Source organism: the organism of the source record quoted next, assembly GCF_019968955.1.
Source record: "MAG: Porospora cf. gigantea A chromosome Unknown PgA_NODE_6_length_103964_cov_336.45, whole genome shotgun sequence".
Lineage (NCBI taxonomy): Eukaryota > Apicomplexa > Conoidasida > Eugregarinorida > Porosporidae > Porospora > Porospora cf. gigantea A.
Window position 1 is genome coordinate 35522 of NW_027151849.1, and position 22328 is coordinate 57849.

General features: G+C 53.7%; 7 protein-coding genes across 10 annotated transcripts; 5 read left to right on the forward strand and 2 right to left on the reverse strand.

Moving 5' to 3' along the window:
* Nucleotides 1–32: 32 nt before the first annotated feature.
* KVP18_002337 (uncharacterized protein) lies at nt 33–2030 on the forward strand (the record flags this gene model as incomplete). Its single annotated transcript, XM_067953153.1, has 1 exon — nt 33–2030. One exon carries the CDS (start codon nt 33–35, stop codon nt 2028–2030), a length of 1998 nt encoding a protein of 665 aa, XP_067806721.1.
* Nucleotides 2031–2315: 285 nt separating this feature from the next.
* On the reverse strand, nt 2316–6505 carry KVP18_002361 (uncharacterized protein; the record flags this gene model as incomplete). Of its 3 annotated transcripts, XM_067953186.1 has the most annotated exons (3): nt 2316–2618; nt 2647–5416; nt 5445–6505. In XM_067953186.1, the coding sequence occupies 3 exons, from the start codon at nt 6503–6505 to the stop codon at nt 2316–2318; spliced, it is 4134 nt and encodes a 1377-aa protein (XP_067806754.1). The 3 variants fall into 3 exon arrangements, with proteins under 3 accessions (XP_067806754.1, XP_067806755.1, XP_067806756.1); XM_067953187.1 differs by lacking the exon at nt 5445–6505 and having other exon boundaries at nt 2647–5250; XM_067953188.1 differs by lacking the exon at nt 2316–2618 and having other exon boundaries at nt 5381–6505.
* Nucleotides 6506–6794: 289 nt separating this feature from the next.
* On the forward strand, nt 6795–8801 carry KVP18_002369 (uncharacterized protein; the record flags this gene model as incomplete). Its single annotated transcript, XM_067953196.1, has 1 exon — nt 6795–8801. The coding sequence occupies one exon, from the start codon at nt 6795–6797 to the stop codon at nt 8799–8801; it is 2007 nt and encodes a 668-aa protein (XP_067806764.1).
* Nucleotides 8802–8938: 137 nt separating this feature from the next.
* On the forward strand, nt 8939–12818 carry KVP18_002356 (uncharacterized protein; the record flags this gene model as incomplete). Its single annotated transcript, XM_067953181.1, has 2 exons — nt 8939–9130; nt 9159–12818. The coding sequence occupies 2 exons, from the start codon at nt 8939–8941 to the stop codon at nt 12816–12818; spliced, it is 3852 nt and encodes a 1283-aa protein (XP_067806749.1).
* Nucleotides 12819–13574: 756 nt separating this feature from the next.
* KVP18_002349 (uncharacterized protein) lies at nt 13575–18882 on the reverse strand (the record flags this gene model as incomplete). Its single annotated transcript, XM_067953173.1, has 2 exons — nt 13575–18779; nt 18808–18882. The coding sequence occupies 2 exons, from the start codon at nt 18880–18882 to the stop codon at nt 13575–13577; spliced, it is 5280 nt and encodes a 1759-aa protein (XP_067806741.1).
* A 49-nt stretch (nt 18883–18931) lies between these two features.
* On the forward strand, nt 18932–19870 carry KVP18_002363 (uncharacterized protein; the record flags this gene model as incomplete). Its single annotated transcript, XM_067953190.1, has 1 exon — nt 18932–19870. One exon carries the CDS (start codon nt 18932–18934, stop codon nt 19868–19870), a length of 939 nt encoding a protein of 312 aa, XP_067806758.1.
* Nucleotides 19871–20195: 325 nt separating this feature from the next.
* On the forward strand, nt 20196–22311 carry KVP18_002341 (uncharacterized protein; the record flags this gene model as incomplete). Of its 2 annotated transcripts, XM_067953159.1 has the most annotated exons (3): nt 20196–20253; nt 20282–20353; nt 20384–22311. In XM_067953159.1, 3 exons carry the CDS (start codon nt 20196–20198, stop codon nt 22309–22311), a joined length of 2058 nt encoding a protein of 685 aa, XP_067806727.1. The 2 variants fall into 2 exon arrangements, with proteins under 2 accessions (XP_067806727.1, XP_067806728.1); XM_067953160.1 differs by lacking the exons at nt 20196–20253; nt 20282–20353 and having other exon boundaries at nt 20398–22311.
* Nucleotides 22312–22328: the final 17 nt, after the last annotated feature.

The following is a 22328-nucleotide window of genomic DNA, read 5'->3' on the forward strand; positions in this document are numbered from 1 at the left end:
GCCACTCTTGGCAATGAGAAATTGTGAAATTTATGCAAGCGGACTCAGCGGAGTCAGACTCGGAGTCAAACGACAGCATTAGACTGACGGTATTCCGCTTATCGCAACCACAGATACCGAGGCCGCCAGCAGAGACGGAGGATGTGGAGGAGAGTGCTGTTGCCAGGATTTGGATTCTCGTACGCACTTTTTTTCGGTCGCTGGTTGGGCAACATCAACAGCATTGCTTTGCCCTCTTCCTCCTAATGCTGTTGCTGGCCGGTCAATCCAGTGGAGATCACAACGAGCGACCCTCACATCAGGTGCACTACGAAATTGCCACACGAGACCAGTCGCCCGAGTTCATGTTGGCCTTCAGCGGCACTTACAATCTGGTGTTTCGGAATGAATTGGCCGATACCGGAAAGGGAGTTATCATGTACGACTCGCAAATGTCGCGAGTGGGTGGGCTGCGCCTCCTGAATCTCGCAGCCTCTTTCAAGACACTGGGAAGATACCCTACCAAGCAGCGTGCCTCGTTTTCCGGTTTAAAGATGACGGACGACCAACCAGCAGTGATGCAGGGGTCCTTTCTACCTTATAGCCTGGCGTCGGAGCTTGGAGCTGTGGACTGCCCTATTATCGGATCAATCTCTCTCCCGGCTTCCCTCACAGGGTCAAGCGTGCAATGGGGGAAATCCTTGATGCGCGACGGTCGAAACCGCTGGCTGCAACCAGACAGGTCGGTAACTGCTACTTTCGACTCGGCCTTATGCAAATTCAGGATCACCTTCACCGGTGTTGAGATTGACTTGTTCAAGTTCCGCCTGGTGACTGCCGTCTTCCTCGCCCTCACACTACTCACCTTTGGCGCGGAGCTCTATTTTCACCATGCCCTGGTCAGCTATGGTCAGGAATCGGCCGTGACCAAGGTCTCCCTGGGTACCCTGGCCGTACACCTCGTCGTGGACATCTATTATGGCGCGTTGGTTATGAATGCTGGGTTTGACGGAGGCGTCTTCATGCCCGTCTTCATCTTTACTGTTATCCTGAAAGGCGTATGCATCTTTGCATTTCAACTTCGGTTCATCGTTCATGTGTGGAGGACGCAAATCCTCCAGAGTGTGGTATCGATGCGCCGTAACCTTGTGTTGCAGACGGAGGCCCAAGCTGACGCCTGGATCCGCGACGAAAGCTCCAAGTTCGTGAGGACCTTTTCACTGAGCGTCACAGTGAGCATCTTTTTCCTTCTGCGCATCTGCGAAGTGCTGCCATCGTTGATGGTCCTCGTCTTCTGCTTCCTATGGACGCCCCAAATGTTCAAGGATGTATGGCAAGGACAACGGAATAGCATTCCCTTCCAGATCTACGTGGGCTTGTCCGTTACCAAGCTGGCGTTCCCTTTGTACATGTACCTGCTACCGGAAGGGTGGTCGGTTTTCAACGACGACCTTGGGGACAGCATCTTGGGAGCTCCCAGCGTGTCGATAGCAGCCATGTTTGTTCTGACGGTAGTCATTCAAACCGTGGCAGCCTTCCTCCAGTCTACCTACGGTCCCCGATGCTTCGTTCCTCTCGCGTGGCTGCCTCACGTGTACGACTATCATCGGCCACTACCGGGCAAGCTGAAGCTGATGGAGGTGCGTCAAGTGGCAAGGACTGCGCAGAGTGCCGTGAAACGGGGTGCTCTGGGCGCCTCCTACCAGACGAAGTCGGTGGTTAGACACCTACGCGACGTGGCAGCAAGGACCTGGCCTGTTCGATGGTTTAGACGCGAAGAGGTGAAATCGATTGACGTGGAATTGACGGAGGTGGAACCAGAGACGATTGGTAAGGTTGAAAGCGACGACGCCAGCGAGGATTTGGCTGAAATCGCTGGCTTCGACTGTGTGATTTGCATGCTGCCGGTGGACATCAGCCAGGAGGAGGGCGACGACCGTCGCGTGGTGACTCCTTGTGACCACGTCTACCACCAGGCTTGTCTCGTTGAGTGGTTGAACATCAAGATGGAGTGTCCCACCTGCCGATGCGAGCTTCCACCGTTCCCCTAGTTGGTGTCTGCAAACGTCGCAGAGAAGGCCAGGCAGCCAACGTGGTTCAGACGACTGCACCTTCTCCCGTCAGCCGGCAAGAACTCAAACGCAGTCGGAACTAGCGACGATTCCCCTGGGGTATACCGATCCCATACAAATACACGGCCCTCGGTGGTAAGGGCGGTCGCTTCACTCCAACCCCCTTGCAGATCTAAAAGTTTTTCGGAGGGCCAAGCAGCCTGTGAGAGCTTCAACGGTGTACCTTGCTTGGTGTCGCTGTGTGAAGCCTCGCTGCCCAACTCACTATTCAGATGTAACAGTCAGCTTGCCCCAGACGTAGATGTCGCCGCTGGACGTCAGGGCGAAGTCGGCGTAGTACGTACACGTGACCGTTACTACCGGCGGCACGCCAGCCACTCGTGCGGGCTTATTGGGGTTGAGTGAGGAGCCTTGCAGCCCAAGCGCGTGACCTGCGACACGTGGGGCTCCGAAGACGAACAGCTGACCGTTAGACGTCCAAAAGTACGAGCGCCCCAGCCCACATTTCACTCCTACAATACCTCCTTGCACCTTGGCCGCTGACTGCAGATTCTTTAGTGCTACGGGCTGCGTTTAAAGCACACAAGAACCCTACCGCAGCGATGTCCTGAGTCGTCGCCTTGAGTCCTATGTGGGATCCTCGACCCCAAACATGCAGACGTCCGTCCATTCCACAAGCCGCGCTGTGGGCCGCCCCACAAGAGAAATCGGAGACCGGAGATGATAGCAGTACGGGTGTTGGCTGACTGACGAAGGCCTCGCTCGGCCGACAACCGCACTGACCTTGCAGGTTGTTGCCCCACGCCCACAACCGATAACTACTGGACGCTGCTACCGAGAAGTCCAGCCCACAACGTACAGTCAGAATAGGTACGGCGGTCTCTAGTTGCCTCCACCGAGTTGGTAGTCGATCCTTTAGAACTTCCGAGATTCCCATGACGCAGAGGTGACCTTTCAAAGTGAGCACAACGGTATGGAACGCGCCGCAAGCCACCTGTCGAATTCCAGTGCGATGTGCTCGGCTGATGTCTGTTATGGTCTTCATCAGGCCATTAGGGTAGCATCTCGAGCAAACGGAGACGACCGAGACCTTAGCGTTGAGGAAATTCAGACCCTCCCGACAAGGGAGTTTTCCCAAATCGTGGGCAAGCTGGATAACATCCGCAGTGTCTGGCCTTTCTCGAGGTCTGACGGAGATTTCCTTGCCATCAATCACCACTCCATCAGCATTGAATATCAGTCCATTGTACGACTCCATCGTCGTCAACTCGTCCGCTTGGCGCACTTTCCAGTCCACAAGTAGCCTTACCCTGGAAGCTGCCACACGCCGCCTCACCAGTTCCCCCCGCCACCAAGCCTGGATGGTCAGAGCGCCCCACCGAACGGACAAGCGTTGCGACATCAGCAATTTCGGGAGGGCCAGCGCCTGCAGTAGTTCCCCAGTCTTGTGGAGCTGGGAGAACCGTACCTGTGTGTGGAATGTGCGTGCAGCGGCTTGTACACGCCGACGTTGTCGATGCAACTGAACCATATCTCTCAACCGCTCACCATCCCTCCCACGGATCTGCCGACGCAACACGTATGAACGCCATCCCGCTTGAATCCTTGTGATATGAGGATGTAGCTCCTTAAGCACCTTGACGCGCCTTCTCGTTTCGTATCCCTTCCATACCGATTGGATGTGCACGCATTGGCGTTCCAGCACTAGCTGTCTTTGCGCGTCCCGCGCCTGCAGACGACCCTGATGCCCTCTCCAAAGAGCCTGTATTCCGGTTGCCGCCCTCTCCTCCACGTTCCTCCTGGCACGCCGACGCCACCGTATGGTCTTGGTGACGGTATGGATGTGGCGAGCCAAGGTCTGGATGCGCTGGCGAGAGGTGATGCGTAGAATTTCATTCGCGTATCGCTTCCGTGTTAGGAACCCGCGACTGCACGCCTGTATCCGAATAGCCGCTTCTGTCTCCATCGGAAGAAAGCTGACTCTACAGCAGAGAAGAGACAGACCGAACACGAAGTTGGCCAGTTTTCGTCGGGTGAGCAGATCTCGTACCGACAAGTAGCGTCGTACGCCATTCTGGAGTAGTTTTTGCGAAGTCAACGTACGACGAGCTAGATCCCGAACCTTAAAGGCTTTGTAGGCATTCTGAATGGTCTCTACCAGCGGCACCACCGCGCTCAGCATCGTTTTGAATTTGGAGTCAACATCGGTCCAGCCCTCCTTCCGAATGTAGACCTTCGAGACCCCAAGCACCCACTGACTTTTGTCTATTCCCAAAGTAGTGAGAAGGGTCTCTGTACCGGCGCGGGAGTCTCCTGTGCCTGCGAGTCCGAGGATCATCTGGATCGCCTGATTTTCCTCTAGGAACGTGGAAAACTCAGCTCGGTATGCGTAACCTTTCTGGACAATGTCGACGGCTTGCAGGATGGCGAGGGCGTGGAGTTGGTTCTCTAACATTTGCGGCTCAACGATTTGTGGTTTGAGGACGCTGTTAGGCTTCATGCACCGTATGAAATGAGGTGTCGCAGACCGCAACAGCACTAGAAGGGACCCTATTTCCCTAAGGAAAATCGATCCTGTGAATCGGCCTTTCATCTTCGTTTCATCCGGAATATCGACCATCTCAAACGCTGCTCGTACAAATGAGTTGGAGGACTGCTTGAAGAGTTCGCAGATTGCCGCTGGCATTCTAAGCTTGTTCTTCACGACGAACTCTGTCGTGTTATACTCCACCTGAGCCGCAGAATGCGCCAACCCGAAGGCCTCACGAGAGTTGAGCTTGGGTTTTACGTAGAGCTTCGGATCGCCAGGTTTGTCAAGAGCCTGGTGGATGTTGTTCGTGAAGGTTTCCGCAGTTCCACTGGCCTGCAGACAGGTGTCTTCAAGCAAGGAAAGTACGGATGTCTTTCCATCCATTACTGCCAACAAGGCCGCGTTGTCTTCGTAAACGATTACGCCGCTATCGAGGCCCTCCGCCTCTAACTCTGACTTCTCTGCGATGAAAAAGTACTGGATGAAATATTGCTGAAGCCTCTCGTTGGCGTAGTTGATCAGAAACTGTTCAAAGGAGTTTTTTTGGAAGAACTCGAAGCCGTAGATGTCGAGGATACCCACCCAGGGCTCCATTACAGGGTCTGAGATCTTCCCATTAATCAGCTGTACGCCGAAGTCAAACAGTGTCGCATAGAGGACTTTCGACATCGTTCTGACGGCGTTGACCGCTTCCGGAGCCGTGAGAGCTTTCTCGACTGCAGCGCCCGCGATTGTCTTTTTGGACGTGGTCACGTGGTAATGGAGGCTCTTGAAGTCCAGGCCAGACAAAGAGGCGACTTCAGTCAGCTCTTTCTCCGTGCTCAGCTTGGCAGCGCTGTATGAGTTTCGCCCTGGTTTCCCACTCTGCCGAGCTCAGTCGTTCCGCTTTGGTGAAGTCCACGTTCCCGCAAAGTAAGACCGCAGACACAGTTTTGAGGAAGTTCTTTAGCATTTCAGGATTCATGACGGATGAGAGCACCGAGATCATGTCATCGTGCATCTCCTTGTCGTTGACGGTGGGTACGGAGTAAGTCCCAGACTGGTTAAGGTACTTGTACCATTCCTGTGGCCGCAGATGGCAATCAGCGTCATGCACGTGGTTGGTCAATTGGTAAAAGACATGGTATGACCTCTCTCCAGGGTTCTGGAAGTCCAGCCGAGAGAGCTCGAGCAAGTACTGATTCTGCAACCCAGCGAGAATGCCTCCAGAGTGGTGGAGTTTTAGACGGAAGAAACGGCCAAAGCGGGAGCTATTGTTGTTTCTGAGGGTTTTGGCGTTTCCTACAGACTCCATGAAAGCCGAGGACTTCAGAATCGTATGCTGGACCTCATTCGTTGATATCTCATCGGGGTTATAGGCGAAGAAGTTCATGAGTTGCCTGGCTGTCTCAGTTTTGCCCGCTCCTGACTCTCCGGAGACGATACACACTTGATTGGCCTGGAACGCCACCCTTGAATTGACTACTCGGTTGGCAACAGCGAACGGATGCGGAGGCAGACCTATGGGCAACGTGATGAGGCCAGATATCCTGTAAGTTCCGATTGCCTCTTCGGTGTAGAGGTCTTTTATCCATTTGAAGGGGTTGACCGTCAGTAAAAGCGTACCAGCGTACGTGCTGATCTCATCCGCGAGGAATCGTACTCTTAGGAAGTCGATTACAGCAGCCGTATTAGCGTGCGGTAGTCGTGCCACATCGACCAGCTTAATCTCGTCCACGTCGTTGGTATTGAAGACTTGTTCAATGGGCACCTTGCGCACCTTTCCTTCGACGTCCGCCTCCACTTCCTTCTCCGATACGGAAACGACCTGACCTTTAACGAAGGCTTCTGGGGAGTCAGCGTCGGCGATCCACACCAGACGGCTGACTACGTCATCGCGGCGTATCTTCGATTCTTGACGGCGGTACTTGGACTTAGGGGACATATTAAATTTTTGAAAGGCGATTGCACCATAGTGTGAGTGTTTTGCACCATAGGTGCTGGATATTGTGACTATTCAAGGAATCAACACTCTAGCTTCGGTGTTCATGCCCTCCATCAGGTCCACATTCGCCCGAGTGGGATGGTTGAAGTGATTGTTGAGGTGTTGTTGGATGGGGGGGGGTGAAGTATCCCATTATTCGGGGACGTCACACTCCAAACTAAGAAATCCAGCTAAACTATTTCCACTAGTCGATACATCACTCTGGCATATTTATAACGAAATTGTCACAATGCGGCGCGTCAACATCGCAACCGTTGCAGGAGGCCAGCTCGTCAAGTGCGTACACCCATCCTCGGTCACTGGGACGGACATGGTTTTCAGTGTTTTCCTGCCTCATCAGGCGGAGTACACTGACGTTCCGGCAGTTTACTTTCTGTCAGGCCTGACCTGCACGGACGAGAACTTCTGCCAAAAGGCAGGCGCATTCGAACATGCCAACAAACAAAATCTAGCAGTTGTGGTGTGCGACACTTCACCTCGAGGCAGCGACCTACCTGACGAGCATTCATCATACGACTTTGGAAGTGGTGCTGGATTTTATCTCGACGCGACGGAGGAGCCGTGGAAGAGCTCTTACAGAATGTACACGTATGTGACAGAAGAGCTTCCAGCGCTGGTCGAGGCGGAATTTGCAGTCGTTCCTGGCCTGAAATCTATTTTCGGGCATAGCATGGGAGGTCACGGTGCCCTTATGATCGCGTTGAAGAATCCGGACGCGTACGCGTCCGTTTCGGCGTTCGCTCCGATATGCAACCCAACCAAGTGTCCTTGGGGAATTAAGGCCTTTGAGGGGTATTTAGGCTCTGTGGATTCGGGCGTTGAATATGACTCTTGCGAGCTCCTTAAAACGAATGGGCCCCAGAAGGCACTGGGTACAATTCTTGTCGACGTCGGGCTCGTTGACGAACACGCTTCCCAGCTACGAATCGATGAATTCGAAGCGGAATGCCGCTCAGTAGGACAGGCTACACGTATTCGACGACAACCCGGGCACGGGCATTCGTACTACTTCGTGTCGACGTTCGTTTCGGATCACATAGACCACCACGCGAGGGCATTGCATACTCGTCTGCCCCTGGCTCCAGTTGTCGAATTCGATACCGCTGCCCAACCTATACGGTGTCGCGCAGCTGTGGCGAGGGCGCCGAAAGCGCCGTTGGACGTTGTGGACGTCATTGTGGCACCGCCGAAAGCAGGAGAGGTCAGACTGAAGGTGGTCTCGAACGCCTTATGTCATACTGATATCTACACGCTAAGTGGACAAGATCCTGAGGGGCTCTTCCCGTGCATCCTGGGTCACGAGGCAGGGTGCATTGTGGAATCTGTTGGCTCCGGAGTCCTGAGCGTGAAGCCTGGGGATCATGTTGTGCCCTGCTATACCCCTCAATGCAATGCGTCGGATTGTGTTTTCTGCATGTCGCCCAAGACCAATCTATGCCCTAGGATACGTGCCACTCAAGGCCGCGGCGTTATGCCTGACGGTACTTCGCGGTTTACTGGCCCCGACGGCGAGACTCTTTATCATTTTATGGGTTGCTCGACATTTTCGGAGTACACTGTCGTCGCTGAGATTTCTTGTGCCAAGATAGATCGCCGGTGTCCTATGGAGCAAGCATGTCTTTTCGGTTGCGGCGTTTCCACCGGCTTCGGAGCTGTATGGAACAACGCTAAGGTAGAAGCCAATTCCACAGTGGCAGTTTGGGGTATGGGGGCTGTCGGGTTGGCAGTGGTACAAGCTGCCAAAATTGCTGGTGCGAGGCGTATTTTCGCAGTAGATCTCAATTCTGCGAAGTTCACTGCTGCCACCAAACTCGGAGCCACAGACTGTCTCAATCCGTCGGAGCACACAAAGCCAATGAACGAAGTCCTCGTGGGTCTCACTGGTTGGGGTGTGGACTACACCTTCGATTGTACAGGGAACGTCAATGTAATGAGGCAGGCGCTGGAGGCAGCCCATCGCGGGTGGGGCCTGTCATGCGTTATAGGCGTCGCTGCCAGTGGGCAAGAGATCGCGACTCGCCCCTTCCAGTTGGTTACTGGACGGAGGTGGATTGGAACCGCTTTTGGCGGTTGGAAAGGGCGCACCGACGTTCCAAAGCTTGTTACGCGTAGCATTGAGGGTGAGTTGCCGGTGGACCACTTCATTACGCACAGGTTCGAAGGCGTTGAAGCCATCGAAGACGCTGTGGGTGCACTTCATGACGGAGCGTGCTTACGAGCTGTAGTCAAGTACTAGCGAAGTTTGTGTCTAGTTTTGTGCAACAACTACAAATTCAGATCATCAGTCGTGCCTTGATTGTGCTCAGTGGGCGACATGTCACCTGAGAGAGGCGACCTTCGCTCTCTGGGGAGTATTTCTCCATTTCACCTGACATGCGCAAGTTTGAGTTGCTGAGGGCCAAGAGCTCGATCTGGGGTCGTTTGGATGTGAAGCCGTTCCTGGTGGTGTACCCTCTGCTGTTGGCGATGATGTCCAGCCACGGTGTTCTGGGTGAGGTGTTCGGAGAACAGGAAGAGGAGATACTGGACGTCATCTCAGAGAATCTTCAGCAGGAGGCCCCAGAGGTGAGTTTACGGACAATTTCGGACTCAGATCATTCACAGAGTATTCGACCTTCCAACCCTCTACTTCCTTACTGTGGCGTTTACGCTGATGGCGCATCTAGGCGTCTTTCTGGCGTCGCATTGGCACGTCTTCGCCAAGGCTAGAATTCGATTTGACCAGACGGACTGCCTCGATGCTGCTACTCATGCCATGGTATGGCCTGATAAGGAGAACAGGCAAGTCCGTTTGGTGCCCCTGCACAAAGTCAACGGAAAGGTGTCGGTTGATGTGGACAAGCTTAAACTGCAATGGAACGGACAAGAATTCCAAGAACTTGATTTCCCTGTGGACTTGCAGATCAAGACATATGTGGCGTCCTCTGGACTCGAATCCGCAGAAGCGGCAAGGCGCCGTGAGACTTACGGAGTTAACAACTACGAAATGACGTTGCCCACTTTCTTGGAACTTTTCAAGGAGCACGCAGTAGCCCCGTTCTTTGTGTTTCAGATGGGAACCATGGTGCTATGGCTTCTCGATGAGATGTGGCAATACGCTCTCATGAGTCTGATGATGCTGGTGGGCCTCGAGGCACAGCTCGTTACGCGAAGAATAAAGGAGATGGGCGAGATGCACGACATGAAGCTAAAGCAACGAGACGTCTGGGTCCGTAGGGACGATATCTGGGTACACGTATCCAATGATGACATAGTCCCGGGTGACCTTTTCGCCATATACGCCAAGAACAATAAGGACACGGATACGATTCCCTGTGACGCCTTGTTGCTCGCAGGTGAGGCCGTCTTGAATGAGTGCTTACTTACTGGTGAGTCCGTTCCTTGCCTCAAGAACCCCGTGGATGGCTTGGACGAGTCGACGTTGGATATTAATGGATCCAAGGCCTCGGTACTGTTCGCAGGCACCAGTCTTGTTTCGGTCACTGTGGACGCACGGGAGACCACTGACATGCTCCCGGATGAATCCCGCCCTATGCTCCTGGCATATGCACTCACTACTGGCTTCAGTACGGAGCAGGGATCTTTAGTTCGGACGATCATCTTCTCCTCGGATCGAGTCACTGTTGACAGTAAGGAGGCATTTCTGTACTTGGGAATGCTCAGCGTCGTGGGTATCGTGGCGTCTGTGTATGTGTTCTTCCATGAATGGCAGGAGGCCAGCAGGTCGCGGTTCAGGCTCCTCCTCTCCTGTATCCTCATATTCACAAGCGTCGTGCCTCCTGAGTTTCCCGTTACGCTGTCAATGGCGGTCAATCTCTCACTCTTTCAACTTCTCAAGGCGCGAATGCACTGCACTGAGCCCTTCCGAGTTCCCTTCGCTGGTCAACTGACAGTCTGTTGCTTCGACAAGACCGGCACACTCACATCAGATAGAATGCGCGTGTTGGGGGTGCTCGGTATCCCATCCGACTCGCTGGTGGAACTTCCAAAGGAGGATGACAAGCCTCTCACAAACGTCCTCAACCAGAAACTGCCGTTTGAAAGTGCCTGTGTGATGGCTGGATGCCATTCTCTCGGTCGCACTTTCGAGGTGACTCAGGACGGCCGAACACTATCACAAGTGGTGGGCGACGGCATGGAGGTGGCGGCATTGGCTTCGGTAGATACCCACTTCTATCTTCACTCCTCCAAGATGGTTTCGACGGTGCCATTCGACCCTACTAACAACTCGGTTCGTACGGGTCCCAACGACGACACATTGCATATCGTGAAGCGCTTCCCATTCAGTTCTTCGCTCCAAAGGATGACGGTTATCACCCGGCATTCCGGACCTGGAAGGGAGTACAACCCCACAAACAAAGAGAACCCCTCGCGCTCCCACTCCACAACACGAATGCTTTGCCTCTCCAAGGGGTCCCCTGAAGTCATGTTTCAGTTCCTTCGGGACCCACCCACTTACTACCAGGAGGTGTGTGAGAAGGCTACCCTAGAGGGGCGACGACTACTTGCACTGGCATGGAAGGAGGTGACGGAAGCATCGGTTGGGTTGCCGAGAACCGAACTAGAGAAAGATATGACCTTTGCTGGGTTCCTTTGTTTTGGTTGCCCCATCAAGCCGAAGACTGTGGAGACTATCGCTACTCTAAGGGCTACAGGACACAAGTGTGTGATGATCACAGGGGATAATCCTCTGACAGCCGTCCAGGTCGCGATCGAAATCGGACTCTGCGTCGCCCACAAGAAAACTGCTGTCCTCACGAACAGCACTGGCGACTTGTCGTGGACAGATCGACATCATACCCCCATTGGAGCCTTTGACATCGACACTCTAAGTGATCTGGTAGCGAATCACACTCTTGTTGTGACGGGACCGATGTTTGAATTGCTCTCGCAAGAGGCGCTGGAGACGCTGATTCCTCATGTTGCTGTTTTTGCTAGGGTTAACCCACTACAGAAGGAGGTAATCGTCAACTCGCTGGTCAAGGGAGGTCACAAAACGCTGATGATTGGCGATGGGACTAACGACGTCGGCGCTTTGAAGATAGCCCATATTGGTATCAGTCTCGTTTCTGGTGGGGCGGAGACGGTCGAGGAGAAACATGAGCAACTCGATAGAATTGCCAGCGACAAGGACTGCTCCGCCAACGCCATAAAACTCCCTGACGGAACGATAGTTGCGATTAGCGCAGTTCCTCCCCCACTCAAGAAGAAGTGGATGAAAATTCGAGGAGGCCAGGCTTTCCAACGTTGGCTCGGCAAAGGAGAAATGTTTAACACTCTCCAGCAACAGAACGACAAGGAATTTCAGTCTCTGGTCGACGAGTTAATGAAAGCCAAGTCTCTGGATGTCACCAAAATCAAGGACCAAATGTCGTCTCAACCCAACGCTAAGCTCGCAAAGGAGGCCGATCTCGTTGAGAAGTTCCAAGCGCGTCTAGAGAATGTGGAGGACGAGGATGTGCCCTTGCCGAAGCTGGGTGACGCATCCGTTGCCTCACCGTTCGCGTATAAGGGCGACAACATCTCCTGCGTAACCACCCTAATTCGGTATGGGAACTGCACCCTGGCTACGATGAACTTCCTGTATTTGCTCTTAGCGCTGAATAGCCTGGTTACAGCCTTCGTTATGAGTGTGCTGACTCTCGACGGCGTGAAGTTCGGGGACACTCAGACTACTGTTGAGTCCCTCTTCATTTCGGTGCTGTTCTTCGCGGCCTCTCGAGCTAGCGCATCAGAGCAGAAAACTCCGCTTCGTCCGGGTAAGAGCTTCTTCGCTCGCTCGATATTCCTTTCCTTTATCGGACAGTCGGTCATCCATTTAGGCCTGATTTACGGTGCATGGCAACTGGCAGTGACGAATCGAGGCGCTGACTACGACCCCGATCTTGATGGCGCTTTCCGACCCGATCTGACTAACACGACGATGTTTGTAGTGTTGGCGTCTATGCACGCCGCATCCTTTCTGGCTAACTACGAGGGCGAGCCTTTTGTGATCTCTTTCTGGAAGAACACTGTACTGTCCCGTGGACTGCTGCTGTTCTGCGGATTCCTGCTGCTAGTCGTATTCGAGTACTCGCCAATGCTGAACGAGAAGCTTTCTTTGGTGCCGCTGCCCACTGGTGAGTTCAAGATAAGTCTAATCATCATGGTCATTGCTGACCTTGTGTTATCTTGGTCTTGGTCTAAGGGCTGCAGGATCTGGGGGAGGTCACTCGAGATGCAGAAGGCAGAAGATCGTATGAAGTGCGCGTAATTGTGTGACAGAAGTGCGCGTAATTGTGTCTGATTCTGCTTTGAATATCGGGTGGCAGAGGATCGTATTTCCTACTTTTTTGTGTTTCAAGACGGGTGGTAAAATTGGGAAGCGTGTTCACCCGTTTGAGACATGAGAACATGATTCTTCCATATCGATTTCAAATGCCTCTTCTAGAGGCACGTCCCGATAGTTTAATCTAGCGTTATAAAGTTACCTCCGAAGTCTCTTGAACCTTCGCACCTTGGACAGAAGGAGGAGTCTCTCCTGTTTCAACGCTTTTATCTCGGCGAGCTTCGATGATATCCTACTGGAGTACTCCTCGACAGACAACTCGGACTCTGCAACTGCTGGAGAACTCGACGATGATATCTTACTGGAAGACAGGTCGGACTCTGCAACTGCTGGAGAACTCGACATGCAGACTGTCCAAAGACGTTTTCCTACTTGAGGGGCGTAGTTCATTAGCATAGCCACGAAGGACGCAGACACACTAGTTGGAGATGTTCTTGGTTTGGGGGTGGACCACGGTCGTAGGCTTCTCTCTACCAGGTCTGGGTGAAACCTCCTAGGAACTGGGGGGGGCACTGGTTCGTTCTTTGTGAAACAATTAGTGAGGATGGAAAGCAGTAGAGGTGGGAGTAAACAGGTTCTATCAGCTGGGACGCGCATAATCAAATTTTTCCCGAAATGTGCTTCGAGATGTGGACATCTCTTGACAAGTCAAAAAATGAGACACGACTCGTGTGTTGGCCATCAACCATTGCGGTGTCCAGGCAGAAACGATGTGGTCGGTTTGTTGGTGTCGTACTTGGGTGGGGGCTTGTAGGCTTGACGTACGCGAACGGTGGGTTCGTTGGGATCATACAGAGGGTCAGGTGGGGATGCGGCAGCTGTCTGACGACTCATGGTTTGGTGCTTCGAGGGACTGGAAACGCCCGAGGACTTCTCGTTGGTCTCTGGTTCTTCCTTGTACGCGGCGTCTTCAGAATAAACCTCTTCTGCGTAAGCCTCTTCATGGTAGGCCTCGTCGGGGCGGACATCTTCATCTTCGGGGTGTACATCTTCGGAGTCCTCTTCGGGGTTAGTCGTTGCTCCGTGTTTGGAAGCGTACATATCCTTCGGTGTCTTGAATGTCATATGCATCCACATTCTTTCCCACCACATCAAAGTGACGGTTGTTGCGGGGATGTTCACGGTATCGAATAGCACCTCGACTTCCTCCTCAGGTTCCACCTCCTTGAGCTCTACGGCCTCTGAGGGTTTCGTAAGCAGACTGCTGAACAGCTGTACGGCCTGCCCATTCGTCACGGAGCCATCCATCACGTTGAGCATCCCAATGGACATGCCCCGGCTGCTCCATGGTGTGAGGTACATCGTTTGCTTGCTTTCGCAGGTGAGCTGCATGGCGAGGCCTAGAAATCCAGGAGGAGGCGGTTCCGCGGACGGGGAATACTCCGTAAGGGAGGCAGCGAAGATCGCGTCATCTGGCACATCTGGAATGGCTATGTAAGCCTGCTCCCGCGTCTCAGCCACCGTTTTCTTCCATGCGCAACTGGGGAAGGTGTCCCTGACTGCAGCGTGGTCTGTAGGGTCCAGCCCCACCACACGAATGCTCTCGTCAGACAGATGAACAGGAATCTCCACATCGCACACTACTTTCAGAAGGTCACCGGATACTGCCTCTCGCTGCTGCTCGAGAGAGTCTGCGCGTCCTCTGAAATCACGCTCAGCTTCCTGTAGAGACTCTAAATAGATCCTGTGTGCCTTCTTCACCATCATACGCTGGATTATCCGCTCCTGTACATCTCGAGCAGACAGGTCTTTGCCAGAGCTCTGTACATAAGACAGAACTTGGTCAATGAGACCTGCGGTTTCGAGATCTGGCCTCGCGATACGACTGAAGTAGCTCCTGTGGGAGAGCATCTCCTTGTTAAAACTCTGCCAATCGCAGCCGTCAGACATCGGTGGCGACATCCTCAAAGCGTTCGCGAAGCTCGTCTCCGCGCCGGGGGCCGCGACAGGCTTGACTAGGGCGGCGTCTAGGCCATCTGCAGCCTGGCTTTTCGCTAGGTACTGGGGAACGGGGTAGCCAGTATCCATATCGTAGACCAGCGGTTGTCCCTCAAGCATAAACCGTCGTTCCACCTCAAACGGCACACGGATCAGACGTTTAGAGAAGCTTTCGAGGAGAGGCCGTTCGAAGACAAAAGGTCGGGATGAGGGTCCGAAGATTGTGAATTCATCGAACAGGGCATCAAATGCGCCTATGCGAGTGGCGCTCTGGTACTGTCGCAACATATTGATGAAGATGGCGACGTCAATAGGTCTGGTCGTGATTAAAAGAGGCCTTGTGGATACTTCCAAGTGGTTTCCCAACACCTGAATCAGTCCTTTCACATGAATGTTCATGTCGTGCTGGCTGCTTAATACAGCACCACCAAGGAAGGTGGCTAGGCTAGGAACTGAGTCCAGGACCGCTCGTCTCATGGAATCTATCTTCACTCCAGGGCGGGGCTTTGCATGCCGACATATATGAGCCAGACATGGGAGGGCAGTGGCCATGCCATCCGACGGCGTCATTCGCCGTTCAAACATCCAGGTCGGGGCTGCGTCACATAATACAGGCAGGAACTCTGTTAGTAGCAGGGAAGCAACAGGTTTCCACTCCCCCCATGGACGAGCCTCCTTGGAGAACGACATATCTTGGATCTGGTTCACCCACGCAAAGCTCAAGCGAAACAGGGGGCTATCAGCGGTAAGAGACGTCACTGCTGAGACAAACGCAGTAACCGCATCCTGGGCCATCTTAACTGTAAGCTGGAAAAGTTGTCGGGTCTCCTCCCTCGTCAGCTCTGTCTCTTCCTTCAAGCTGACGATGTAGTGAATGCTGGGCATGCATTGTAGCCAGACAGACCTGGAGGGGTTCAACAGATGATCCATCAGAGGTTCCATCTGCGTCAGGAGAGCGAGCAAAGCATAGGACCAGTTGGGGTGTTGGAAGACATCTCGGATAAGTTTGGCCTTCTGAATGCACAGCGTGCCGAACGCCTGTACCCACGCCTCCATCCAGGGCGAGTTAACCCGGCTCATGTCCCAAATGAAGTTCTTAATGGAGCTCTCCTGTGTCTCTGTCACCTTTTCAGGATCCATACTCCAGATGAGCCGCAGGATGTATGCGGGCTGCAGGGCGAGAAGGCTGACCATGCGGTGCAAACGCAGCAGCACCTGCATCAGGTCGTCGTGCTGCAGTGCGCCAGCCATTTGTCGGTGTAATATGGGCAGCTCGCAGTCGGTGGCGCCGGCCACGGTGCGTAACGTGGAGGACATCCAGATGCTGTGAATTGGGTGTAGCGTTCCAGTATCCTCGTCTCTGTTGGTCAGCAGTTTCTCGATGAGACGCTTGAGGAGGCGGGACAAATCAGTCTGCAACCTGTGAATCTCAACCTCGCTGTAATCTGCTGGCTCATTTCGAATAGCGGCTTGCAACGTGCTCCAACCGAGTCCCGCCGGACTCCTGCACGCCGCCAGCAAAGTAGGTAGGTTGAGATCGGAAAAACGACCGCCGTCTCGAGCAGCTGTCGCCTGTGATACCGTCCACGGGCAATCCAAGGCTGTTGGTAGGATCTCCGACGCTCGCTTGCCCGTCCCCGTTCCTGCAGCGAAGGAGCCGAATCCGTGAAGGCAGGAATCATCGTCAAGAACAATCGTGAAACCACGACCCATCGTCAGGAAACTTCCTTTAGGAATACCTTTCAGAGCGATGGGACTGGTCGCCAGCTCTTCATTCCGAATGGGTTCGCGATCTACACGGCGGTCTGCTATCAGCTTCTTGTAATTTTGTATCCGTCCCCAGATAAACATAAAGCCTCCGGTTATAGCAATGGTCGTCTCGCCGTAAACTGCGACGTGCCGCACCGATGACCGCTGCTTCTTAACGCAAATGAGATCCGAGATCTCGATAGGTTGCTCGGCGTCTGTCGTTTGGCAAACCATCGACTTGAATCCGCAGGTCCAAACTCTGCCGCTGGTGCTAAGGAAGACAGTGTGGTTTTTTCCCAAAGCTGCGGTGTCAATCTTGGTGTTTGGTGGGAGCATGACCTCGGTCGGCACGTAGTAATTGGCTACTGTCCGCGCTCCTAGCTTTCCGTGGCGGCCGGCCCCCCAGCCCCACACGCTGTCGTTGGCACAAAGAGCGATCGTATGGCTTTGAGATAAAAAAACCTTCCGAACAGGGAATTCCACAGCAACTTTTGTTGGACGGATCACAGCTCCCGCGGAGGTGTCTGGCCCTAGTCCGAGCTTTCCCAGATCCGCATTGCCCCAGGTGTATAAAATGCCGCTGGAAACACCAGTGGTGGTCCCCATTACGGCAGATATGATTGCCGCGCTCGTGTCTACTCCTGCCGCAATGTAGATGACATCTTGAAGTGTGGGAACATTCGTTGGCGTCTCGACTTTCGCAGGGATGGAGTTGATACCCAGCTGACCTTCTCGGCCTCGTCCCCATGTGAAGATCTGTGCGTCCTTCGTGATGATGATGGTATGCGCTCCACCGCACGCCACGGAGGTCACCGGCATGCTCAATTGCATCAGAGTTGGCACAGTGATTTGTCCTGAACCGAAACTGCACTGGTTGCTGTCGTTTTCTCCCCACATGTACAATTCATTGGTAGTCACCACTACTCCTGAATGTGTGGATCCAGATGCCAGACAGGCGACTTTGGTGCCGTCTAAGTCCATGGCGACTAAGGACACGGGAGCTATGTCTTTCTTCCTGCGCTCAACATCCTGGTTTTTCGAGGCTTTCTCGAGCAGCGAGGTGACGGCGCAGACGCTTCGAAGTTCAGGGATAAAAGTAAGCTCCGAGCTCAACCCGCTCTCGTCCACTCCCAGCATATCCGCTTTGTCACTGAATCCGACTATGTCTCCTGTGGACAGCAGGATCAAGGAGTGGTAGAGGCCAACTGATAGCTGCACAGCGCGGTAACCACTGAGTTTCTGCACGCGCTGCGGTGAGACCATTGCCTTTGACATTGCGCCGCCTTCAGCGACGCCAGAGGCCGTACCAGAACCCCACCCATAGACATTGCCGTTCTGGCCCAACGCCAAACCGTGAAAGGACCCAAGAGCCAGCTGGATGATGGCGACGCCAGTGAGCTTCTCTTGTTTACGGGGTCTGGTCACGTCATCGAAGGACCCCAGGCCGAGCCGGCCGTAGCCTCCTGATCCCCAGCAATAAATTTCTCCTGTCTGGCTAACCGCCCCAGAGGAGGCGAAGGAAGCCGCCACCTGGACAATCTTGGCGGTTTCCAGCCCGTTAGTGACGGCTTGGGGGAACGCCACGACTTGGTGGCTCTCGTTGCCGAGGACGTGATTGTCGGGATGCCCCCAGGTGTATAGGCGCCCTTCAGAGCAACAGGCAAGTGTATGCTTCGCCCCGCAAGCGACGTGGGTGATCCGGATATCTGGGTAGCCTTTGAAGAGTACCAACGCCGGCCAATAAACGTCCCCATCTTGACCCACTCCGAGTGCATGGTCGTCGTTCATCCCCCAGGCGTGTAGTTCACCCTTGTTGTCTATTGCCATTGTGTGATCTGGTCCGCAGGCTACTCGACTAATCTTACGCTTTCCGAAGTTGACACGAGTGAAAGTACGAGAATGCCAAGCCCCCATAGCCTCCTCAGCGGTAGCGTCCTCAGTCTCCTTGGTAAATCCTAATCTCCCATGAGACCCTAGACCGGTGGTATATAGCTTTCCTCCAGATGCGCCAGGACGTATTACGATGACTGCGCTGTGGTGTGTCGAGGCTGACACTTGGGCGATCTCTCGACCGCTGCCGCCGAGACGGCTCACCTTTACGGGGTGAGGCAACGCGCGTACATCAGCACCCAGACAATTGTAACTGTTGGTCCCCCACCCAACGAGCTGGAAGTCGCCCGCTGTCGCCTCTGTGACCACCTAAATATGATATGATTCCGTAGCTCACCAAGGAGTGCCCAATTCCAGCAGCAACTTTGGTTGCAGACAGCACTGGCAAGCTGTCTACAGGCTTAGGTTTCATTGCACACGTGAAGGTGCACTACTCCCTCCTCCAAATTCAGATTTGTGGGATGACTCACAACGCGCTAGAAAGAGCGTTGGGGTCAGAAGTGCAGGCGACCAAATCCGTTTTACTGTCAGGTGTGGCGTCCCTAGAGCTGCTCGAGGAAGTTATTACATCTACATTTATGCCTCCGAAGGATATATACGCGAGTACGCTGTCCAGCCAAAACCTGGTGGACACGTTGGAATCGCTGCAGAGGTCAGAATGGGCGACCAACTCAGGAACTACGTCTGTTCGGCTTCCAGCGACGTCAGAGCCCGTGACGCGCCTTTTATACTTCCAATCGACGTCGCATGTCCTTGGCTCCTTCCCAGTTGGAGTCAAACAAGTTCTGAGCAGAGCCTCGATGCGTGCCTTCGATGTGCATATGGAGACTCGCATATCCATAAAGAATGGAACTCCCCTGTCTACATTCCAGCGCTACGGGTTTCAGCTCGGTTCTGAAGGCTTAACTGTGTCCTTACACTTGCTGACGAGCCAGATCGGGGAGGCGGCTAGCCACTGTCCTCTTTTCGCCAAGGCAGGGCTGAACCCCAAGGAATGTGGAATGTTTCAAGGGTACTACAGTAGATTACTTGGGCCTCTCTGCAGAGGTAGCTTAGTTTCAGATTCTACGGCGTTCTTCGATGCCTTGGTCCAGTCAGTATCGACATTCACGTTTGCGGCAGAGCCCAAGGCCTTTCCCAAGTGGGATGCGGCCGAAAACGTGCCCTGGCGAGAGCTACTGCAGCCCATGCTCAGCGAAGACCTCGAGCTACTCGAGCTATCTGAAGCCAGCACCTCTTCCTGCAGCCGCATCCATGACGTTCCTGGAAGGTCGAGTGTCCAGGCGTTGCAGTCCCAGAAGGTTATCGCCATCGCCATCGAGTCCGAATTGAAAAGGTGGTGCTGTGCCTTGCCATGGGCAGCCCTAATATCTATTGCTCTGTACATGGCCCACCGGTGATTTATGGTGCTTGCGACTGGTTCTTAATTGGAACGCACTAGGCAAGGAAGTTGAAGATAACTTCTCAGTTGAGTGACAGAAGCTTACTTGAGCCGTGAGCATGTCGTTTCTTCTGTGTATATGTGCAACTACGCCCTACGTCAGGCTCAGAGCAGTGACTCAACATAACCCCTGATCCACGCCCAGGTCATGTCAGTAAGAACTACAAGAAACCCCCAAACCCAAATCCTACAGCTCCCACGCCCTCGGGTCAGGTCTGTTGAACAACAATTAACCCCTAAACCCAAATCATACAGCTCTGAGGCCTTGCGAATGAAAGGTGCACATGCCAGTCCTTTTTGAAGCTCTCTCGCCGGAGGCTGCAGATGCAGCTCATATTTCACGTGGGGCCGCTTTGATCTTCCTACGCAGCGGCTGAACACCGGCCTACCTGGCGATTAACGCCTGTAAGAGTCGCTAGACTTGGCTGGATCGCACTATTACGTGGGTGGTGGTCTGGCGGATCTAATTCAGTCGTCTGCTATGTGATGACGTACTTAATTTACGTCAACCACGAGCATCTCTCTGCTTATACGAGCTCGATCCGAGGATTCGTGTTCCCCGCTCCAGACGCTCTGCAGGAGCAGCTGTCCACTCAGTATATGGTGCCAGACCTGAGTGTAACCATGGGACGCGAAGACGCCGGCAACGCACTTGACGCCTATCAGCGCAGGTGTCAAGCTCAGGAGTTCGCGTCCAATCCCTTGGATGCCGAGTTTTACCTGTGCGACATCATCAGGATCGACTTCGATGACCTCGAAGGGACGAATAGCGACATTCTCCTCGAGTGTGGGGAGAAGTTCGTTAATGATGTCGTGGAGTCCGGTGACGACTCGTCGTACGGCTCCAACCCAACGGCATTGGACGCCTTTTACGAGAACAACCACACCCCAGAGGATCAACGCTATAGCACCACCTTCAACCAAAATAATTTCCACCCATTGTTGGCCCCGCTAGTTCAGACAGGTGATGATGCGGAGGCAGGGATTCTAGGACCTCTGTCTAGCGTTCATGACAAGCTGAACCGCCTGTGGAAATCTCTGGTTCACAATACGGAACCTCCCTTCAACGACAATCCGAAGGAGCTTACAATTGGCGCCAGCTCAAGGCGTAAGCCAGGAATGAGTAGGTTCGTTGACCGGAACCACCATTGGGACTACCTGTTTGCCTGTAACCCAGGAACAGTGAAAGTCACCTTCGCAATAAAACGCGCCCTGGGTGATCAGGAGACTGAGTACTCGCATAAGGGGGATTACATCGACTTCCTACGGTATGATATCCGATTCGACCGTCTGGGCGGTGCCTTCTACCAAGCGCGCACCCTATTCCATGGTCTCCGGCAGCCCCGACACCACTCCCTCTGGACGTTGATTTGGCCAGCAGTCACCATTGCGCTACAGCTGGGCATGTTTCTGGTGCCGCTTGTCGCCGTGCTGGTGGCTTTCCCCCGGAACTTGTACCGGTTCATCAGGCATAGCTTGCCGTTTGACGAGGTGATGAGCGACATGGTGGATCCCTTGCATGGGCGCTTACGTCGGTTCGCATGGGCCATGGTGTGCATAGAGAACGTAGCTGCCGCTCTCTACTTCGTGGCTGTCGCGACCTCGCTGGTTATGGTACTCTTCCCCTCTGGCCCAATGGCCTTCTCCACAGGCTTTGAAAAGCGGACGTCCATGATGAATATCGTCTGGGGAGCAGATTGGCTGAGTTTTCAGGACAAACTCATAGAGAGCGTATTTGGCCTGTTCGCAGACAACCAACTCCACGTGCTCGTCATCACCATGCTTTCAATGCGATTGACCGAAATCCTGTTCCTCATGCAGGAGGCAGCGTTTTTGCTCATGACTTTTGCCTTCTGCTTCCTCTCTATGGTGCAGTTTCTGTCAGTCTTTGCCTGCATTATTCTGCTCTTCTCGATCATCATTCACGTCCGCTTTGGTGCCTACTTCTACCAGTTCAGCAAGTTTGGTCGGACTTTTGTGACGCTTGCTTACTTTGCCTTTGACTTCTACGGAGCTGCTGACTTCACAGGGTTGAAGGATATGGAGGAGACGAACTCCGCAGCATTGATGCGAATGCTCCTCGTCTTCAAGATTTTCGTTACCGTGTTGATTCTCAACATGGGAACCACAATCGTTTTGGACGCCTACGCCATATCAGTCAAAAACGTGGGCAGGGAGTCCCGGATGGCCAAGATCCGTGACAGGAACTGGCAATGGTTCAAGGAGCGCCTCGGCTATGCAGACAAGCAGGGCTCGGACTTTTCAGATGAGGAGGCGGCTCAGAGAGACCCGCTTCTCCCACAAAGAGACGACTCGACTGACTCGGATGAAGATACAGGCCAGCTACGGCAAGAGATATCCAAGATTCACGTACTGCTCTCTGAATTGAAAAATCGATAAACGTTCACGGGAATCGG